Below are 23,218 nucleotides of genomic sequence, written 5' to 3' on the forward strand. Positions count from 1 at the left end.
AGATCATGGCTAACTCCATATGGCTGCCTTTGGTCCATATCCCTTCATAGATTGGCTTTGCAAAAGTGCAGAGATGCTGCAGAGTTTGTACAAGAGGTTATAGGGATAGGGAGGGCTGAGGCTGGAGAGGAATACCTAAAGCAAAGATGACCCTAAAGTTGCAAGGCAGCAATACCTGGATTGGCCTGTAACCTAACAATGGCAAATCGCATTGGAGAAAATGGAGGCACTGATGACTGTGTTCCTGCTTCAGAAACGCTGCTGGTCAGCTATTGTACATTTTACCTTTGTATTGTGAAATAACATGAAAACTGCAGACAGTCGCAGTAGCTAATTGCTCAGACTGTGGCCAGGCCACAACATCTTGATGTTGAAATCGGAAACATTTTAACAGAAAGCTTTCATTTTGACAGCGTGCACCCCATTTCCACAGAGTTGAGCCAGTTACAGAAACCTGTAAAAGTGGTGGGCAAGGCCAAGATGTCCCTCAATCAACGAACAGCGATTAACCAGGTAATCCGAATTGCTGCTACTGGGATCTTGCTGTGCACAAAGTGGCCGTTTCGTTTGATCGCTAGAACACTGGTCTCTCAAATTCCAAAATTATGGTGTTGGTTTTGAAGAGCTCCGAGACATTCTGAGGACAGAAAATGTGTTTTCGGAAGATGAGTTTCTTTTTCTGTTCTTTCTCACCCAGTAACTTCAGGGGCTCTGTCTCTTGAATGAGCAGAAACTAGACGATAAGAACAATGGAATTATTGCCATCCAAACTACTCGGAGCTCTTACTTGTGTTAGGAGGAAAGGTGTGTGGATTAATGCATCCCCTAGATCTTTTTTGTCGTTCATTCAGAGGATTGAGGCTGTCACTTGCTAGGCCAGCATTTATTGCCCATCCCTAATTTCCCAGGGGGCAGTTCAGAGTCAACCACATGGCTGTGAGTCTGGAGTCACATGTAGGCCAGATCAGGTCAGGATGGCAGTGTCCTTCCCGAAAGGACATTAGTGAATCAGATTGGGGTTTTTTTCTCACCCATGACAATCAGTAGATTCATGGTCACCATTAGACTCAATTACTATGGAATTCAAATTCTGCCATCTGCTATGGTGGGATTTAAACCAGGTCCCCAGAACATTACCTGGGCCCCTGGATTAATAACCTAATGATGGTACCCCGATGCCATTGCCTGCTACCTGCTCATGTTGTCTACCTGTGATATATTATGGATGTCAGTGCCGCTCAGTGCAGTTAATGGGTTATGATTGTGCTAGTTATGAGAAAATAAATGCTGGTCTTACTCTGAAAACAACAGCAAGGGTTAAGGTCAGAGTGCAAGTGTAGATATACCATGTCCCCAAAAGCCAAGACAGTAGGGAATCTATGAAGGGTCATGCTGCTGGGAGGGTGTTTGGGAGAGACACTGTCCATGGATTTACTGCAGCCATTCCAAAGTATGGTCACCACAGAGTTTTGTCAGATCAATCAGTTCCACACACATTCTGTCAAATGCACTCTGTCACATATGTTCTGTCGAATGTACCCTGAGACATGGACTTGCGTATCCCACATGTTTTGTCACAGTGAACAAGCCAAATCCCTTCTTTGAACTCTATTTGAAACATCTCATAAAATTTCCCAATGGTATCGGCAAAGAACTTAGACTTCACTCTTGTAATTTATCAGGTAATTTTTAAGGTGCTGTGAGTTTGAGGATACATTGCACACTTATAACCTCCGAAGCCTGAAGACTATCCTACAAAGGTGGTGCAGTAGGAGAGAAGATTTTGTTACTTCTGGCATGATGATGTTGTGGCTTTAAGAGATGTCTTGTCCTAGTCACGTTTACAGAGAGTTTGTGGGACAGGTGATGAGCGGTCTTTGAGAAGATAAACAACTTGTAAAGCCTTGAGAGTTTTTTTTTAAGTGGCTGGAACAGTAGAAGCAGCCTGACTGGGTGTAGTCAAACTCACCCCCCCTCAGAACCAGGGATTTTTAGCTTTTATTTTTCAGCAGTTGCTGTTGGGGTCTTAAACCTGTTTTTCCTTCTCTCAATTACACTCAATAGCTGGGGATTCTCTTCCTGTGTTGCTGAATTGTATTTGAGACAAAATCTGTTTTTCTGAATTTGCCTTTTGCCAAGGGGTGTGTTTAGGGGATGTTACCACATTGGAACCGTTAATTAGTAAGAGTTACTGTATCTCTTATTCTGTTAAGTTTTCCAATAGAGTTAAATTATTCTGAATTCCTCTTTTGTTTTGGTTGTATTTTAACTATAGTGTTTAAATTAATTGTGTTTGGCTTAACGTCGAGTAGTTTGATCAATCGTGCCATATTTGACCACAGCACTTCATATTAAGTTTAATATAGGAAAACGTTAGGGTCTAGCCTACCTTTTTAATATATTTTGGTGGGGTGGGGGGGTTAGTCTGGTCCATAAGGCTAGGTTATGAACATTTTTAATGAGTTATCAAAATTGATGAACAATTGGCCAATGAAGGTAAAAAAGGCCCATTCCTTTCTGTACATTACCTTCAGCTCCTTGAAGTATATACTGCTTCTGGCCCACTCCACCAAGGAGAATAAGGTTTGGTCAGCCATCTTGCACATGATTCCAAATGTATTGAGCCTCTCGTGTTTCCCCCTGGCGGTCTGCTCTTGCTGGAGGTAGCTTAAGATCTTTGCCTGGACCTGTGCCTCATCTGGTTCACACTTCACCAGCTCCTGGATGAGCTGGGGCACAGCGGCCGACGGACTGGGTCTGTAGGCCTCTGGGTACGGGCTGTTGAGCAACGGCTCGGGTGAGCCCGGGTATCTGGGGTCCATGTGCTCCGACTTGACGTGGCAGCTCAGGAAGGGGTTGCACAGGTGGTAACCCGGCAGGGTTCCGTTTGCTGCCAGGGGAATGTTGACTGGCATAGTGCCCGCCACACCGCTCTCGCAATCCCCCGCTGACAGGCTGTGGTAGCTGAAGGAAAGGCATTTGGACGGAGAGTGTAGGCTCTCACTGGGGACGGGGGCACTGAGCTCCTTTGGTACGCCTTGCATTACGTAGGGGGCAGGGTCCAATTTGATTCCACTGCCATGAATGAGAGCCTTCTTCTGCTGCTTCAGTGCCCTGTCTTGCTTATACAAGGGCCCAAACTTATTCCGACCTCCTCTCATGCGATCTGCTCGTACAGCTGATGAGGAAAGAAAACATTGAGTTACTGAATAACTTGTCTGTCAGCAGATAAGCATGAATGTGTATTCATTTTTGCAAAGGGAAATTACTTTCATCTTTCTTGACCCTCCTTTACTTTCTGTCCGTTCCTGCTCCAGCCCAGTCCTCGCAGTTCCGTTCAGCTCAGGGTGAGTTTGCTGTTTTACACCACACGCTGTTTGTTGCATATAAACCCAGCCACGGATAGCGAGAGGCAACTGGGGATGGAACCCACTTGGGTCGTCACCCACACTACATTGGCACCTCATCGCTAATTCCACAATTCTGACGGGGAGATGAGATATCAGGAGATTCAATGGATCGGGGTTGGTGAGGGAGAAAGTGAGAGGCTACAGGCAATCCAGGCATGAGATCATTTCCTTCTATCTCGAGCCAGAACAGGGGAGGGGGAGAGAGACAGAGAGAGAGGTATGGAACAGGAAACTCACTGAGAGTCATAGAGATGTACAGCACTGAAACAGATCCTTTGGTCTAGCTAGTCCATGCCAACCAGATATCCCAACCCAATCTAGTCCCACATGCCAGCACCCGGCCCATATCCCTCCAAACCCTTCCTATTCATGGACCCATCCAGGTGCCTTTTAATTGCTGCTGTTGGACCAGCCTCCACCACATCCTCTGGCAGCTCATTCCATACCCGCACCACCCTCTGTGTGAAAACGTTGCCCCTTAGGTCTCTTTTATATTTTTCCCCTCTCACCCTAAACCTATGTCGTCTAGTTTTGGACTCCAAACCCCAGGAAAAAGACTTTGTGTTTACTCTATCCATGCCCCTCATGATTTTATAAACCTCTATAAGGTCACCCCTCAGCCTTCGATGCTCCAGGGAAAACAGCCCCAGCCTATTCAGCCTCTCCCTATAGCTCAAATCCTCCAACCCTGGCAACATCATGTAAATCTTTTCTGAACCCTTTCAAGTTTCACAACACTTTTACGATAGGAAGGAGACCAGAATTGCACGCAATATTCTGACAATGTCCTAACCAATATCCTGTACAGCTGCAACATGACCTCCCAACTCCTGTACTCAATACTCTGACTAATAAAGGAAAGCATACCAAACGCCTTCTTCACTATCCTATCTACCTGCGACTCCACTTTCAAGAAGCTATGAACCTGCACTTCAAGGTCTCTTTGTTCAGCAACATTCCCGAGGACCTTACCATTAAGTGTATAAGTAACGCTAAGATAAGCTTTCCCAAAATGCAGCACCTTACATTTATCTAAATTAACTTCATCTGCCACTTCTCAACCCATTTGCTCATCTGGTCAAGATCCCATTGTAATCTGAGGTAACCTTCTTCGCTGTCCACTAGACCTCCAATTTTTTTGTCATCTGCAAACTTACTAACTGTACCTCTTATGCTCGCATCCAAATCATTTATGTAAATGACAAAAAGTAGAGGACGCTGCACCGATCCTTGTGGTACTCTACTGCTCACAGGCCTCCAGTTTGAAAAACAACCCTCCACCACCACCCTCTGTCTTCTACCCTTGAGCCAGTTCTGTATCCAAATGGCGAGTTCTCCCCATATTCTATGTGATCTAACCTTGTTAACCAGTCTACCATGAGGAACCTTGTCAAACGCCTTACTGAAGTCCTCATAGATCACATCTACCGCTCTGTCCTCATCAATTAGATTACTTACAATGTGGAAACAGGCCCTTCGGCCCAACAAGTCCACACCGACTGCCGAAGCGCAACCCACCCAAACCCATTCCCCGAAATTTACCTCTTCACCTAACACTACAGGCAATTTCCCATGGCCAATTCACCTGACCTGTGCATTTTTGGACTGTGGCAGGAAACCGGAGCACCCGGAGGAAACCCACGCAGACACAGGGGGAGTGTGGAAACTCCACACAGACAGTCGCCTGAGGCGGGAATTGAACCCGGGTCTCTGGTGTTGTGAGGCAGCAGTGCTAACCACTGAGCCACCATTCCGCCCACATTTTCAAAAAGCTGAATCAAGTTCATGTGACATGATTTCCCACGCACAAATCCATGTTGACTAGCCCTAATCAGTCCTTGCCTTTCCAAATATGTGTAAATCCTGTCCCCCATATTCCCTCCAACAACTTGCCCACCACCGATGTCAGGCTCACTGGTCTATAATTCCCTGGCTTGTACTTACCACCTTTCTTAAATAATGGTATCACGTTGGCCAACCTCCAGTCTTCTGGCACCTCACCTGTGACTATTGATGATACAAATATCTCAGCTCAAGGCCCAGCAATCACTTCCCTAGCTTCCCACAGAGTTTGAGGGTACACCTGATCAGGTCCTGGGGATTTATCCACCTTTAACCCTTTCAAGGCATCCAGCACTTCTTCCTCTGTAATAGGGACATTTTTCAAAATGTCACCATCTGTTTCCCTCCATTCTATATCTTCCATATCCTTTTCCACAGTAAACACTAATGCAAAATACTCATTTAGTATCTCTCCCATCTCCTGTGGCTCCACACAAAGGCTGCCTTGCTGATCTTTCAGGAGCCCTATTCTCTCCCTAGTTCCCCTTTTATCGTTAATGTATATGTAAAAATCCTTTGGATTCTCCTTAACCCTATTTGCCAAAGATATCTCATGTCCCCATTTTGCCCTCCTGATTGCCCTCTTAAGTATACTCCTTCTTCCTTTATACTCTTCGAAGGATTCACTCGATCTATCCTGTCTATACCTGACATATACTTCTTTCTTTTTCTTAACCAAACCCTCAATTTCTTTAGTCATCCAACATTCCCTACACCTACCAGCCTTTCTTTTTGTCTTAACAGGAGTACAGTAGCGCCTCGACATACGAACGACCCCGTTCACGAACAAATTGGTTTATGAACAGGATTGTACGTAAAATTTTGCTTCAACGTACGTAGGAAATTCAAGGTACGAACGCAAAAAGCCCGTGTGCGACCACGTGGTTTCATTGTTCTGCTTTGCTACACACTTGTTGAACGCAAAAGCTCTCGGGCCCTGCGTGATCTTATTCAGTTCGTCTTTGGCGCGTGCACTGTAAACAGCGTTCGTTGCTACGTCCAAGAATTCTTATGCTATCCGAACAATGGGAAAAATTGATTCAGTTCGCAAACTTTACGGTTCGCGAACCGGGTCCCGGAATGGATTAAGTTTGTAAGTTGAGGCTCTACGGTGTACTGTCTTTAGACTCTCGTTATCTCATTTCTGAAGGGTTCCCATTTTCCAGCCGTCCCTTTACCTGCAGACGTCTGCCCCCAATTCGCTTTTGAAAGTTCTTGCCTAAAACCGTCAAAATTAGCCTTCCTCCAATTTCGAACTTCAACTTTTAGATCTGGTCTATCCTTTTCCATTACAATTTTAAAACTAATAGAATTATGGTCACTGGCCCCAAAGTGCTCCCCCACTGACACCTCAGTCACCTGCCCTGCTTTATTTCCCAAGAGTAGGTCACGTTTTGCACCTTCTCTAGTAGGTATTTCCACATACTGAATCAGAAAGCTTTCTTGTATACTCTTAACAAATTCCTCTCCATCCAAACCCTTAACACTATGGCAGTCCAAGTCTATGCTTGGAAAGTTAAAATCCCCTACCATAACCACCCTATTATTCTTACAGATAACTGAAATCTTCTTACAAATTTGTTTCTCAATTTCCCTCTGACTATTGGGGGGGTCTATAATTCAATCCCAATAAGGTGGTCATCTCTTTCCTATTTCTCAGTTCCACCCAAATAACTTCCCTGGATGTATTTCCAGGAATATCCTCCCTCAGTACAGCTGTAATGCTATCCCTTATCAAAAATGCCACTCCCCCTCCTCTCTTGCCTCCCTTTCAATCCTTCCTGTAGCATTTGTATCCTGGAACATTAAGCTGCCAGTCCTGCCCTTCCCTGAGCCATGTCTCTGTAATTGCTATGATATCCCAGTCCCATGTTCCTAGCCATGCCCTGAGGTCATCTGCCTTCCCTGTTAGGCCCCTTGCATTGAATTTAAATGCAGTTTAATTTATCAGTCCTACCTTGTTCTCTGCTTTGTTACTGCCTGCCCTGACTGTTTGACTCACTTCTTTTCTCAACTGTACCAGTCTCAGATTGATCTCTTGCCTCACTATCTCCCTGGGATTCCCCCCTCCCCTTACTCGTTTAAATCCTCCTGAGGAGCTCTAGCATATCTCCCTGCCAGTATATTAGTCCCCTACCAATTCAGGTGCAATCTATCCTTCTTATACAGGTCACTTCTACTCCAGAGGAGGTTCCAACGATCCAAAAATGGGAATCCTTCTCCCATACACCAGTTCCTCAGCCATGCATTCATCTGCTCTATCCTCCTATTCCTACCCTCACTAGCTTGCAGCACCGGGAGTAAGCCAGATATTACTACCCTCCTGCCTAAATTCCTGCCTAACTTTCTATATTTTCCCTTCAGAATCTCATCCTTTTCCCTTCCTATGTCTCTGGTACCAATGTGTACAATGGCTTCCTGCTCGCCCCTCTCCCCTTTGAGAACATTCTGCACCCTCTCTGAGATATCCTTGATCCTGGCACCAGGGAGGCAACACACCATTCTGATTTCTCACTGCTGGCTGCAGAAACGTCTGTCTGTCCCCCTGACTAGAGAGTCCCCTATCACAATCGAACGCTTGGAACCTGATGTACCCCTCATTACATGAGAGCTAATCTTGATACCAAAAACCTGGCTGTTCATGCTACATTCCCCTGAAAGTCCATCACTCCCTACATTTTCCAAAACAGCATATTTGCTTGAAACGGGACAAGCCACAGAAGACTCCTGTACTACCTGCCCATCTCTCCTACCTTTCTTGGAGCTAACCCATCTACCTGACTGTATCGGTGGCTTTTCTCCCTTTCTATAACTGCCATCCATCACGCCCCCTAACTCTTGTAAACTCCTTATTGCCTTTAACTGTTGCTCCAACCAATCTATTTGATCTGACAGGATTCGCAACCAATGACACTTATTGCAGATATAGTCCACAGTAATCCTCAAACTCTCCTGAAACTCCCACATCCGACAAAAGCAGCATATCACAGCATGTTGTTCCTTCCAATCTACAGACCCAGAAAATAGCACCACCTTATTGCTCTACAAAACACTGCTCCAGGCTAACTTAATCCTTATGGCTTATATTTTTAAAATTTAATCAGGAGACAATAAAAAAACATATAATCAAGAAAGAACCCACTCTACTCAGTATTGCAGATTTACAGCAAGGCTATTTACTTTTCTGTTTCTGTGCTGTGACCTCTCCCAAACAGGTTCCCTCAAGATTAGTTGTGAATTTCGCTGGTTAGGTTTTCCTAGACACACTCCCGATGTCCAGTGATACATGAATTCAAACAGCCAAGGCAGTAACTGGACAGATTCACTGCTGTGATTTCTTCTCTCTCTCCCTTACAGACCATGTGCTCGCTGCCTTTGTCTGTCTTTCTTCCTTTTAAAGTGCCATTGTTTTGACTTTTTTTTTCAAAGTTCCAAAACAATTGCAACAGCATATAAAACAATAATTGCTGCTCCTGGAATCGGAGGAAATCTCCTCCAACACCTAAAATACATCGAAAAAGGAGCAGCCTGTTATAGCCAGAAATCTTTCCTGTCGTCCATCTTGGGTTACCCAGAATCCATGTTAAAGGGTAGATTATATGACATGGGTCCATTATCTGTACATACACCAACCTCGGTCCATTTGCAATTAGGTGATACTGGTGTACCCAGGACATTGTTGCAAGATTACCCAGTTTCCACATTCAGTGAAATGAAGTTGACATTTGTTCCCTATGTGCATTATGTCTATGGAGTTTTATGGCTTATATTTTTAAAATTTAATCAAGACACAGATCCCAATAAAAAACATATAATCAAGAAAGAACCCACTCTACTCAATATTGTATTCTGAGTCGGGATAGAATTGGACCCAGTATGATTAAATGGCCCAAGCTCAGTGTCTATGCCTGCACATGATCTATTTTGAGTTGTAACTTCTCTGGGAGGATGGCGGGGGTGAGGGGTGTTCAATGTTCACAGATTAATTCCCCAACAACTCGGGGTCGAAGAACATCAGAGGGAAAAATAATGCATCATTTCCCATTTCAGGTGGACATGGGCCAGATTTTGGTTTCAGGTACCAAGTGCGTTGTTACCCATGCTCTGAGCACTTCCTCTTGACAGAGAGGATATTTACCCCCTTCTCAATCCCTTCATGGCCTCTTGCCTCCCTTCCGCGGTCCTAAAACCTTCTGAGATCTTTGCTTTGTATCGATTCAGGCCTCTTGAATATCCCTAATTCCCACCGATCCATCATGGGTGACACAGTCACCCAGGGCCTCGATCTGTGGCCTTTACACCTAAAGGCGCCACATAAATGCACAGTGCTGTGTTCTTTCAGAAAGGAATGAATATGAGTGAAGTAATTACCTTCCAGCTTCATTCCAACAGTCAAACATTTTTGGAACCGACAGTAAGGGCACCGTTTCCTCTGGGTTTTGTCGATTTGACAGCACTGGTTTTCTACACAGGTGTAGCGTTTGTTATTCTGAACTGTGCGTTTGAAAAAGCCCTGAAATAGAAGCATACATACAGCTTCTTAATTTAGTTAATCAATAACACTTCCTGTGAGATGTGGACAGGCAGCTGTCTATACAAGGCAGATACCAGACTAGGAAGTGCTGCTCTGACCTCTTATTTCCACAGCCTGAAGTCAGCCAGAGATTTCAACTATTTCCTTTTGCCTGTTTAGAGTAACATTGCTGCTTTAAGGCATGATGTCATGACTGTTTAAGCTTTGTCTGGAGCGCAGGTTTGTGCCCACTCAGAGTTAACCCTATTCCCTGCAGTATATTTTGGACGTGTTGATTTTGGAGAAGGTACAAAGTACAATGCAACGCTGCAATGAGATTATATGTTGGAAGAACAACCTTAATATCAAAAAAGAAGTTAGGAATATGTGCAGGAGTAGACTATTCAGGCAGTCAAGCCTGCCCCACCATTTAACAAGAACATGGCAGATCTGATCTTGACCTCTACCTCACTTTCATGCATCTTCTCCATACCCCTGCGTCATTTCTAGTTCAAGAACTTGTACATGTCCAATTACCCAGTGCCTATTGTTGTCTGAGGCAGAGAGGTCGCAGGGTTCATGACCCTCTATGAACATGAATTTTTCCTCACCTCCATGGTGAATTGGAGGCCTCCTGTTCTGAGAGTGTGATCTCTTGTTCCAGACTCCCCCACGAGATGAAATGACCTCATAGTGCCTGCCCTGTCAGGCTCTCTAACAATCAAATACATGTCCAAGTGGCCAGTCCATAATTGGAATGCTATGAAGAGCTTTGGTCCCCTTATCTAAGGAAAGGAAAGAAATCCAAAGAAATTCATGAGGTTATTCCCAAACTTTCCAATGAGGAGAGGTTGAGTAGATTGGACTTGGAGTTCAGTAGAATGAGGGAAGGCATTATTGAACATGAAAGATTCTTAGGGGACTTGACGTTTTGATGTGGAAAGATGGTTTTCCTCTTATGGGAGAGTCTAGGACCAAAGGGCATCATCTCAGAATAAGGAGTTGCACATTTAAGTCTCATTTCTTCTCTCAGAGGGGAATGAGTCTGTGGAATTGTTTATGGCAGAGCACTGCTGAATCTGGGCCATTAAATATCCTCAAAGATGAGAGAGACAGATTTCTAATCAGTACGGGCATCAAACTATGGGGGACAGGCAGGGAAATGAAGCTGAGGATCATCAGATCTGCCCTGATCTCATCGAATGGCAAGCAGATTTGACAGGCCGAATGGCCAACTCCACTCCTACCTCTTCTGGTCTAATTGTTGTGGTCATAAGAACACCTCTTATTCCAGTGTGCAGGGGCGGGACGGTGGCTCAGTGGTTAGCACTGCTGCCTCACAGCACCAGGGACCCAGGACCGATTCCCCACCCTTGGATGAGTGTCCGTGTGGAGTTTGCACATTCTCCCCTTTGTCAGCGTGGGATTCGTCCAGGTGCACCGGTTTCTTCCCACAGTCCAAAGACATGCAGGTCAGGTGTATTGGCCAATTGTTCACGGATGTGTAGGCTAGGTGCATGAGTCTGGGGAAATGCAGAGGATTAGGGGAATGGATGGGATACTCTTTAGAGGGTTGTTATGGACTTGTTTGGCCTAACGGCCTGTTTTCACACTGTAGGGATTCTACGATTTCAAAGGCATAATCTGCTCAAATTTGTGAAAGAGAGTTTCTCTGAAGTGGCTGTGATACAATAATATTCTTCCCTTGTTAAGTCAGAGTCATAGAGTCATAGAGATGTACAGCGTGGAAACAGACTCTTCGGTCCAACCCATCCATACCGACCAGATATCCCAACCCAATCTAGTCCCACCTGCCAGCACCCGGCCCATATCCCTCCAAACCCTTCCTATTCATATACCCATCCAAATGCCTCTTAAATGTTGCAATTGTACCAGCCTTCACCACTTCCTCTGGCAGCTCATTCCATACACGTACCACCCTCTGCATGAAAAAGTTACCCCTTAGGTCTCTTTTATATCTTTCCCCTCTCACCCTAAACCTATGCCCTCTAGTTCTGGACTCCCCAACCCCAGGGAAAAGACATTGCCTATTTATCCTATTCATGCCCCTCATAAATTTGTAAACCTCTATAATGTCATGCCTCAGCATCTGACACTCCAGGGAAAACAACCCCAGCCTGTTCAGCCTCTCCCTGTAGCTCAGATCCTCCAACCTGGCAACATCCTTGTAAATATTTTCTGAACCCTTTCAAGTTTCACAACATCCTTCCGATAGGAAGGAGACCAGAATTGCATGCAATATTCCAACAGTGGCCTAACCAATGTCCTGTACAGCCGCAACATGACCTCCCAACTCCTGTACTCAATACTCTGACCAATAAAGGAAAGCATACCAAACGCCTTCTTCACTATCCTATCTACCTGCGACTCCACTTTCAAGGAGCTATGAACCTGCACTCCAAGGTCTTTTTGTTCAGCAACACTCCCTAGGATCTTAACATTAAGTGTATAAATCCTGCTAAGATTTGCTTTCCCAAAATGCAGCACCTCGCATTTATCTGAACTAGAGACCAAAACTGTGAGTTCAAGTCACACCTTGGCTAGTCCTGAATTCGATAAGGCTGCCTGGTTCTGGGATAATGAAAACATTGTGTAAAAGTGATTAATGCCAGCTAAAACCAGAGCTGGTTCACTGAGGGAAGGGAAACTTCCAGTTCTTTGCCAGTCTGCCTTACGCAGGGCTGTAGTCCCACATTAACAAAATTGACTCCTTGTGCCTGCTGAAAGATAAGAGTTCCTCTCCAGGTGGGAAGCCCAAACAATGGCAGTGGGTCAACTTCCCATCCCGCTCTCTCTCATTTCTCTCTCTAGGATGTCAATGGGATGCCAACGTGCTGATTACTCATGTTCCTGATGGATTTATTCCAGCATCTCTGGTGAAATTATACTCAAGGTAATTACACACAAGTCTGTTGAACTTCTCTCGTTATGGAAATCACAAAATGAGCTTTGAATGGGTGTCATCCAGGTCATGAATATGCAGCAGTGAGTCAACCTGCCTACCACACCATTTAATGGTTTAACGGCACCATGTAACAGGAGATGACTCTGTTAATCTTTACCGAGTAAAGCCTATCTTTGTAGCTTCCTTCTTCCCTGGTGGTTGCTGTGTGTGGGATGTACTGGTTATTTGCACGGAGTAATGGAAGCTGTGTTTTCTGAATTAGTGATTGACGATCATTAACGTTGCACAAGGAAGTGAACCAGAAACCACCCCTCCTGCTTTGTTTCTTGATCAGTAATGACCCTGTTGATATGCAAAGTTTGTTTTGAATGCTCCTGTAAGTCTTCCCTTGGTGGCATCTGCAATGTCAACTCTTCAAGGTAAAAACAATGACTGCAGATGCTGGAAACCAGATTCTGGATTAGAGCGTTGTTGGAAAAGCACAGCAGTTCAGACAGCATCCAAGGAGCAGGAAAATCGACATTTCGGGCAAAAGCCCTTCATCAGGAATGTCAACTCTTCCCCAATAACGGGGCAGGTAGTCCCCACCTGGAATCCCTCAGATCTTGAATCCCAGGCCCCAGTCTCACTGTCTATCTCTCTCACTGTCACCTCCTTTGAGATCCATAAAACATACCTCCTTCTCCTAAGACTTATCCTTTCACCATCTTGTGTGGGGTTGGTTCTCAAACTTTGTTTGATAGATCCTCTGCCGTCAAGCAACTTGGGATGCTATAATACACAAAGGACTACTTGATGCAGAAGCTGAACTTTTGATGCTGAGCATATGTCCTCAGAGCTGGGATGAATCAAAGAGAGAGTGTTTCTTACACTATTGTTGTGCCTGACCTGAGATAGACAGTAGGAGGGCAGTAAGGGGGGACAGGTCACTTGTCAGCAGTGGGCACAATTGGTTAAATTAATACAAACTACATTTTTTTAAAAACAAAAAAAAATCCCTTCCTATGTTAATAGGCCCATGTGATAAAGACTTTTCATTGTCAACTCCCAGTTGAATGCACCATCCTGTTTATGAAGAGTATTGTTTGACAAGCTTATTTGTTTTCAAACCCATCAACTCTCCTGCTGCATCCTTCCCCCACTAACCTCTATGCTGACTTGTCGTTCAGCAAAATCCTACTTAGGCAGCAGAATAAGACTTTTTAACCCTCTCAAGCAGATTGTGACTAGATAGGCAAACAATGCCTCTCCCAGTGGCCCAGACTGGAGAGGATTTGCTAAATGGAATTCAAACAGTAGCTGGTGCAATGTCTAGGCTGTCACGTCAATGCAGTGCTGGGGGGAATGTTGCCCTTCCATGGGGGCTATCTTTTCAGTGACCCATTAAACCAAGGAGCCTTTTGGGAAAAGATGCTAAAACCCTATTTTGATGAGGAGCAAACAAGCTCTTCCATTTAATATTTATCCTTCAACCAACATCATAGAATCCCGACAGCAGGCCATTTGACCCAGTTAGTCCACATCAACCATCTGTAGCGATCTCACTCACCTAGGCTGCACATCCCTGGACACTACAGGGCAATTTCCCATGGCCAATCCACCTAACCTCCCTTTGGATTGTGGGAGGAAACTAGAGGTCCCGCAGGAAACCCATGCAGACATGGGAGAACGTGCAAACTCCACACAGACAGTCGCCCAAGGGTGGGATCGAACCTGGGTCCCTGGTGTTGTGACGCTGCAGTGCTGGTCTGAGGAAGGGTTATACCTGAAACCTTGACTTCTCCACCTCCTGATGCTGCCTGGCTTGCTGTGTTCTTCCAGCCTCCTGCTTGTCAACTTCGGATCCCAGCATCTGCAATTTTTTTTGTGCTAACCACTGAGCCACCGGGCATTGGAGCGCTGACCCCTTTTCCTGAGACTGTGACCCTGACTTTCCAACCTCTACTAAGACTGGCTCCCTCAAAATTTCACTGAGATGATCTCTCAACTCCTCTGAATTCTCATTAGACAGGAGCCTTCTCATAACAATAATCAATCGAGTGAACGTTTGCTGTACTCTCTCAAACCATGTTGAGGTTTGTCAGATAAGGAGACCAAAACCACCCACAGCATTCCATATGCAGTCTCACCAAAGTCCTATCTAATTGCAGCCAGAATTGCTTAGTCTAGAAATTATATTGTGAAGAAATATTTCCAGATATCAGATGTAAAATTACCTTTATAACTTTGAACCCAAGTGTCCCATATTTACAATATAGCCATAAAAGAGACTCTGCTTAACAGTTTTAACACATTCGAGAGCAACAGAGAATATTTGTCATGTGTCAACTGCCATGCAAAATGTAACAGTTACAAGATATGTAGTTAATCATAAAACATGGTGTTTTGTACCCAGTCAAAGGAACATTGAGTTCCAGAATGGAATTGAGAGTTAGGTGGCAAGGGCCTTTGATGTTCAAGGGGCTGAGGATTCACAAAAAAAACAACTGAATGTGAGTGACCTTTGTTTTACAGAACTCTGTATCTGTTAACTGTTTCATGAAAGATGACACTGCATTCTCAAAGCTGACCTTTTCTCACCTTCTCAGCATTGGACACACATGGTCCAGCCTCCAATGTTGGCTCCCAATTTGCCCATGGACCTCCCTGGCCCTGAATGACCTTTGCTATTGAGATTCCAGCCCTCACTTTTCGTGCTGATCCCATGACAATGTCTCTCCACTGTGTTCTGGTGGTTGATTTATAGTGGCTCAAGTTTGGGGGGAGGTGCTGGGGGTGGGGGCATTGCTTTTTTACAACAAAGTGCCCACTTATCAAGGGGGGAGGGAGTCTGAGCTATTCAACCTGGAGAGTGTACCAGTCAGTCCCGAAATTGACCGAGAGTGGGAGCTTTAGCTGTTTTCTCTGTTTCTTAGACCGAAGGGACATTACCAGGTATAAGGCCATACGACCATAGGAGTGGAAGTAAGGCCATTTGGCCCATCGAGTCCACTCTGCCATTCAATCATGGTTGATGGGCATTTCAATGCCACTTACCCGCACTCTCCCCTTACCCCTTAATTCCTTGAGAGATTAAGAATTTATCAATCTCTGCCTTGAAGACATTTAAAGTCCTGGCCTCCACTGCGCTCCATGGCAATGAATTCCACAGGCCCACCACTCTCTGGCTGAAGAAATGTCACCTCATTTCTGTTCTAAATTGACCCCCTCTAATTCTAAGGCTGTGCCCACGGGTTCTAGTATCCCTGCCTGATGGAAACAATTTCCTAGCGTCCACCCTTTCTAAACCATGCATTATCTTGTAAGTTTCTATTAGATCTCCCCTCAACCTTCTAAACTCTAATGAAAAAAAATCCCAGGATCCTCAGCCATTCATCATATGTTAGGCCTACCATTCCAGGGATCATCCGTGTGAATCTCTGCTGGACACGCTCCAGTGCTTGTATGTTCTTCCTTAGGCGTGGGGCCCAAAACAGGACACAATATTCAAAATGGGGCCTAAATAGAGCTTTATAAATTCTCAGTAGCACATCACTGTTTTTACACTCCAACCTTCTTTAGATAAGTATAATGTGAGATTAAACCTGGAACCTTCGCATCCCTTCAAGACTCTGTGTACAGTTCCATTTCAGCGCAAACCTCCAATGAAGACTGAAGACACTTCATACCTTACAACTTTCACAGGTCAGAAGGCCATAGTGATATCCCGATACCTTGTCTCCACAAATCGGACACAATTCCTCATAGGCAGTTTCAAACGGGAACTCCATCTTAATCTTAGGATCTAGGACACGAGGAAACAGGAGGTTAGCGATGTCCTTATTTGACCCCGGATTTTACCCCAATCATATTTCTAATAACAGTGGGTTATCAGAACAACCTATGAAAACACTTGCAGTCACCCACTAGCCTCTAGTTTCGGTCCCTGGATCTCTCTTTTCCTGAGTGATGCTTCATTATGAGTTGCCAACCCCACTAACTGGGGTGGGCAACACACTGGCTCAGTGGTTAGCACTGCTGCCTCCCAGTGCCAAGGACCCTTGGGCAACTGTACATGTGGAGTTTCTGTGCTCTTCCCACATCTGTGTGGGTTCCCTCCTGGTCCTCTGGATTCTTCCCACAGTCCAAACAAGAGCAGGTTAGGTGGATTGAGACAAAAACAACTGCAGGTGCTGGAATCCAAAATGGACAAGCAGGAGGCTGGAAGAGCACAGCAAGCCAGGCAGCATCAGGAGGTTGGGAATTCCGTGTTCCGAAACATCGACTTCTCCACCTCCTGATGCTGCCTGGCGTGCTGTGTTCTTACAGCCTCCTGCCTGTCTATTTTAGGTTAGGTGGATTGACCATGCTGAATTTCTCCATAGTGTGCAGGCTAGGTGGATTAGCAATAGGAAATGCAGACTTACAGGGATAGGGGAAGGGTTGGTTCAGGGTGGGATGCTCTTCAGAGGGGTTGGTTTGGACTTGACGGGCTGAATGGCCTGCTTCCACACTGTAGGGATTCTATGATAAGCTCAGATCATGATAAAGTTGACCAGTAGCCATATCTAGTGAAGGTGTAACAGTTTAGTGAATGCAATACATTTATAATTAGCATCAATAATCCATCACAAAACTGAATTCAATAAATCAGAGAATCTCTAAGGGAGCATCAGAAAGGAAGGATTAGAAAAATTGGTGTTTTCTTGTTTAAAAACTCAAGTGACTTATTAATGACCATGAGGAAAGGTCTATAATCTTCTGGTTAACCCCCAAAGCCCTCAGAGATTGAGACTAACAGCTTGAAAAATAAATACGTGATCCGAGGCAGTTTGGCTCACACATAAACCATTTCACATGTGCATGCACAAAGAATGGACACACATGGTCCAGCCTCCAATGTTGGTTCCCAATTTGCCCATGGACCTCCCTGGTCCTGAATGACCTTTGCTATTGAGATTCCAGCCCTCACACAAACTCACACATGCAAACACACAAATGTGCAAGGATACAGGCATAAGCATAGTTACACATGCACACACAAGCACATGAACACACACGCATACAAATATGATCAAACATACACACAGACACACAGATGTACACACACATGCACACACAGACACACACAAAAACAGAGACCCAAGCGCACACACAAACACACTGACACACACATGCACAGACATACATCCATGCATGTGCGCGCATGCACACGTACACACAAACAAACAGATGTGCATAAATGTCAGCAAATACTCAAAAGCACACAAAGACACAAACTCACCCATGCTCACATATGCATCCATGAACATGTGAACTCACAAACCCAGACACCTACACTCACATGCACCCATACCTCACGGCGTACAATGTATTGTGTTGGACAAAACCTCATTATGTTCTCTTTGCTTTAGAAATTAGCGCTATGACTTTATTAAGAGAGGGTACTGGGGTAGTGGGGGGAACAAATTTAAGGCAATTGGCCAGATGGAGAAAGGTCAAAAGTCATCCCCCTGAATTGGGTATGTTCCTCTGTATAAGATTTTAGACTTGGATAGCCACTCTGTCCTTTATTTATTGCTATGGCATGGAATTGGGTAGCTGAGCATAGTTTGCCAGTAGATTTGAACTTGGTTTTGGCACACACACACATAATGAGAACAACTGATAGAGAAAGAATTTCTTATTCACCCTTATTCAACAATTCATTTTAAAGCAAAGTCAATTACCACGTCTCAACGTCGATGTCAGAGTCTGACTGCAGTTGGTCAGAGCATAGCATTGAGATGGAATTGAGACTTCTGGGTAAAAGCTTTTCATTCTCTATCTCCTTCTCAAGATAGACCCAAATCAATGGGTCGTATCTGGAATGACTAATGTCAGGAAGAAGTAGATTAGTAGGAACTTCCTTTGTCCGCTATTTTACAGACATTTTAAAACCTTCTTTTTACAGAGATTGGAATAGAAGCTGGAGCAGTTTCATGTGGATTTCAGCAAGTTAACACGTGTAAGTTCAACAAGATGTCAAGCTGGTCAGAACCTCAGACTGTACAGGAGAAGCAATGGGCCCAGTACAATTATTGTAGAGAACAAGTGCAGCGTGAAGTCTAATTGCACGGAGAGGGAGACTATAAATATTTTCTATTCAACCTTTTCAGTGATGTCATAATACACTTCTGGAGCAGGTGGGACTTGAATTCAGGTCTCCTGGGTCAGAGATAGGGGCACTATCAATACATCACAACAACCGCAGAATGTAGATTGTGAGGTGGCACCATAGACGACACTAAAAAGTAAGGGCTTTTCAAAACCAATTCCTAAAGGCAGGGATGTGGGATCTGAAAGAATTGGATAGATCTTTCCAAGAGCCAGAATGGCCTCAGTCAGTGCCGTTGCTATCAGGTGAGTTGAAAGATTCACACGGGAGGAGGGAGGGGAACAGTGGGGAATTAACAGAGATGCAGGGACAATGGAATGGAATGTTAACCTGAAGCTGACAAATCATTTCCAACAGTTCTGCCACACTACCTCAGATTAAGGTGCAAAATCCCAGTGTGGAATACAAGTCCGCAAGGCATTGCCCCAGTGAAGAAATCCAGCTTTTTGAAGAATCCTTCTGTGGGATGTGAGCTTTACTGGCGATTGCAGCACGTGCCATCCATCCCTAATCCAGTCACTTGGCCTTTGACACTCTCCCATTTCTGTCCTGCTAACCAGTGTCTCCAGATGCTGCTCCAAGAACATCACATCCTCATCATCTCATCCCTTCTGTAACTTGGACAAGTGTCTGCTCACAGAATTCCCCTACGGTGTGGCAGCACACCATTCGGCCCGTCAGGTCTACACCAACTCTCTGAAGGGCCTACCACCAAGACTCATCTCCTACCCCATCCCTGTAATCCTGCATTTCCCATGGCTAACCCACCCAGCCTGCACACTATGGGGTAATTTAGCATGGCCAATCCACCCTACACCTGCACATCTTTGGAGTGTGGGAGGAAAGCGGAGCACCCGGAGGAAACCCACACAGACACAGGGAGAATGTGCAAACTCCACACAGACAGTCACCCGAGGCTGGAATCGAACCCGGGTCCTCGGCGCTGTTAGACAGTGGTTCTAACCACTGAGCTGGTTTCTATAATGCTGCTCAATGTTTGGATTAATGAGTTCAAACTAATGTTGTTTTTCTCTTCGGATGCCTGCTAGTTTCAATTTCAAAGTTATTTTTGTTATCTGTGCTTTGTGCAACTTTTATCAGAAATTCCAATAACAAGGGAATGTATGTAAGTGAAAACACTATGGCAAAGCCAGTCTAAAATTACAGCTAGCAACATTAGTCAGCTCAATACCAACCCCAGTTGTTTTTCAAAGCTATGCTATTTTGTAAAGCAATTAATCTGCTGTATGGTAGGAAAGTTGGCCCCCAGTTTATACTCAGTAAACTCCCAGTAACAATGAGAAAAATTGGGTAAATAGTAAAGGCGAGTCCTGAAGAACGGTCATACCGAATTCGTAACATTAATGCTTTCTTCTCTCTCCACCAATGTTGCCAGACCTGCTGAGTTCCTCCAGCACTTTCCAATTTTAATCTGGTTTAGGGACCAAACATTGGACAGGACACTGGAGCGTTCCCCTTCTGAAATGTGCTGGGGGATCGACTGTGTGCACCAGTAATGGGAGATGGGGCCTGACTTACCAGCACATTCAAAAGCTGGTATCTTGAACAGTGCAGCACTCCCTCGGTGTTGCAGTAAAACGTTAGCCTGGATTGTGCCTTTGTTATTCTACGTTTACATAAGAACATCAGAACTCAGAGCAGGAGTAGGCCATTTGGCCCTTCAAGCCTGCTCCACCATCCAATAAGATCATGGCTGATCTTACCATGGACTCAGCTCCACCGACCCGCCTGCTCACCATAACCTTTAATTATTGTTCAAATATCTATCTTTCTTTGCCTTAAAGACACTCAACAAGGTAGCCTCAACTGCTTCACTGGGCAGGGAATTCCACAGATTCCCAACCCTTTGGGTGAAGACGTTCCTCCTCAGCTCAGTCCTAAACCTGCTCCCTCTAATTATGAGGCTATGCCCCCCTAGTTCTAGTTTCACCCCCCCAGTGGAAACAACCTCCCTGCTTCCATCTTATCTATTCCCTTCCCAATTGTATGTTTTTGTAAGATCCCCCTTCATTATTCTAAATTCCAATGAGTATAGTCCCAATCTACTCAATATCTCCTCACAACACAACCCTCTCAATTCCGGAACCAACTTGGTGAACTTCTTCGGCACCCCTTCTAGTGCCAGTCTATCGTTTCTCAAGTTTCCCAGACTTTGAATCCTGGCAGTGCAGAATATCTTCACTGACTACCATTCTAACATGACATCACAGTTATTGGTTATGCAACTCCTTGAGATTCACCATAAGACCGTATGGAGCAGAATTAGGCCATTCAGCCCATCAAGTCTGCTCCACCATTCAATGAGATCTGATGTTTCCTTCAACCTACTTGCCTGTCTTTCCTTCATGACCCTTAATTCCCTTAATGATTAAAAAGTCTTTCCGTCTCAGCCTTGATCCTTCGCAACTTTTATCAGGCAAAGGCTCAATGAAACTAATAATGATTTTGATATTGTTTCAGAGAGAAAGATGCTAGGGAGCAAACAAAGATTATATTACCATTATTTCTACTTATTTAAAAATTTTAAATTATAATGTTTGGATATTTAGAATTCAGAGGTAATGATGGTTTATAAAAAAACTCCACACTCTGCAATTTTAAAATTTTTGAGTTTCTTTGAATTAACCAATTACTTATCTCATTGAGTTTCAGAAGCTTTTTATCAAATGAGGGCTGAGTATTAAAATGTTTCACATCTCAGATGTTGTTCACACTCGATACAGAGAAGCGCTTTTGGATACATTTACCGTAGCTTTACAAATCAAGAATAATAGTCCCTTTGAAATATTCAACCCTACAGTCTTACTATCACTTCTTCTGTTCTCAATTGCAGTGATTAAATCAATACAAAGAATTTTCAATTGCGTAACATATTACTACAAGAGATGTCCCATGTTGCAATCAAATAAAAAGAGCGTTCTCTGTTGCTGTTCAGGCATCCCATTGGTACACAGAGGGAAGACAAAACAATGGCTGACAAAACAATTCCTTTACAGTGATGATAATCTCCTCGACGTGCTTGAGTGCCCCTCACTGTACATAAGGAAGAATTAGAAATTACCTTCCCCAACACAAGGATGTTCACCAATGATTGTATAATGTCCAACATCACTCATGACTCCTCAGTTACTGAAATGGACCCATCCCAAATACAGCAACACCTGGACAATATCGTGTCTGAGCTGATAGGTGGCAAATGGCAAATTTATGCCACATCATGGATTAGATTAGATTCCCTACAGTGTGGAAACAGGCCATTTGGCCCAACAAGTCCACACCGACCCTCTGAAGAGTAACCCACCCAGACCCATTCCCCTACCCTATATTTACCCCTGACTAATGCACCTAACATTATGGGCAATTTAACATGACCAATTCACTTGACCTGCATATCTTTGTGATTGTGGGAGGAAACCCATGCAGACACGGGGAGAATGTGCAAACTCCACACAGACAGTCAACCGAACCCAGGTCCCTGGTGCTGTGAGGCAGCAGTGCTAACCACTGAGCCACCATGCCGCCCACTAGTGCCAGGCAACAAGAGAGAATCTAATCATCACTGCTTGATGCTCAATGGTGTTACCATCATGAAATCCTGCACTATCAACATCCTGGGGGCTACCATTGATCAGAAACTGAATTGAGTTTGCCATATAAATACATTGAATACAAGAGAAGGGTTAGAGGTAGGAATACTGTGGCAAGTAAATTACCTCCTGACTCCCCAAAGCTTGTCCACTATCTACAAGGCAAAAGTCAGGATTGTGATGGAATACTCCCCACTGGCCTGGATGAGTGCAGCTCCAACATCACTCAAGAGTTTTGACACCGCATCAACAAACATTCACTCCCAGCACCGATGCTCAGTCACAGCAGTGCGTACCATCTACAAGATGCACTACAGAAATTCACCAAAGATCCTCAGACAGCACCTTCCTAAACCATGACCACTTCCATCTAGACAAGGACAAGGGCAACAGACACATAGAAACACCAGCCCCAGCAAGCTCCCCTCCAAGTCACTCACCATCCTGACTTGGAAATATATCGCCGTTCCTTCACTGTCGCTTGTCAAATCCTGGGAATCCCTCCCTAAGGGCATTGTGGGTCTACCCACAGCACGTGGACTGCAGCGGTTCAAGAAGGCAGATCACCCCCCACTTTCTCAAGGGGCAACTAGGGATGGGCAGTAAATACTGACCCAGCCAGCGACGACCACATCCGAAGACTGAACTGAAAATAAACAGGCTGGAAAGAACCAACTACTACTTGAAACAGATCGTTCCCCCCCCAACACTTAGGATGATTGCAGCAACATCAGTAAACCCTTTTGACTCCTTCAGCTTTCATTCCATCAATTTTGTGAAACT

At 44.7% G+C, this 23,218-nt stretch overlaps 1 protein-coding gene across 7 annotated transcripts in view; it reads right to left on the minus strand.

Annotated features, from left to right (window-relative positions):
• The window catches only part of LOC140468138 (nuclear receptor subfamily 5 group A member 2-like), a 60,548-nt gene that overhangs the window by 19,669 nt on the left and 17,661 nt on the right, over positions 1 to 23,218 (minus strand). For 5 of the 7 annotated variants that reach the window (XM_072564336.1, XM_072564335.1, XM_072564338.1 and 2 more), the window contains 4 exons: positions 16,360 to 16,475; positions 10,377 to 10,550; positions 9,624 to 9,765; positions 2,529 to 3,178 (listed from right to left, as the gene is read on the minus strand). In XM_072564336.1, the coding sequence (XP_072420437.1) occupies positions 2,529 to 3,178; positions 9,624 to 9,765; positions 10,377 to 10,550; positions 16,360 to 16,461 (1,068 nt within the window). In that variant the 5' untranslated portion in view covers positions 16,462 to 16,475. The remainder of the gene's footprint in view (positions 1 to 2,528; positions 3,179 to 9,623; positions 9,766 to 10,376; positions 10,551 to 16,359; positions 16,476 to 23,218) is intronic. The other 2 variants (XM_072564341.1, XM_072564340.1) reach the window with 1 other exon arrangement.

This window comes from Chiloscyllium punctatum, chromosome 46 (genome assembly GCF_047496795.1).
Source record: "Chiloscyllium punctatum isolate Juve2018m chromosome 46, sChiPun1.3, whole genome shotgun sequence".
Lineage (NCBI taxonomy): Eukaryota > Metazoa > Chordata > Chondrichthyes > Orectolobiformes > Hemiscylliidae > Chiloscyllium > Chiloscyllium punctatum.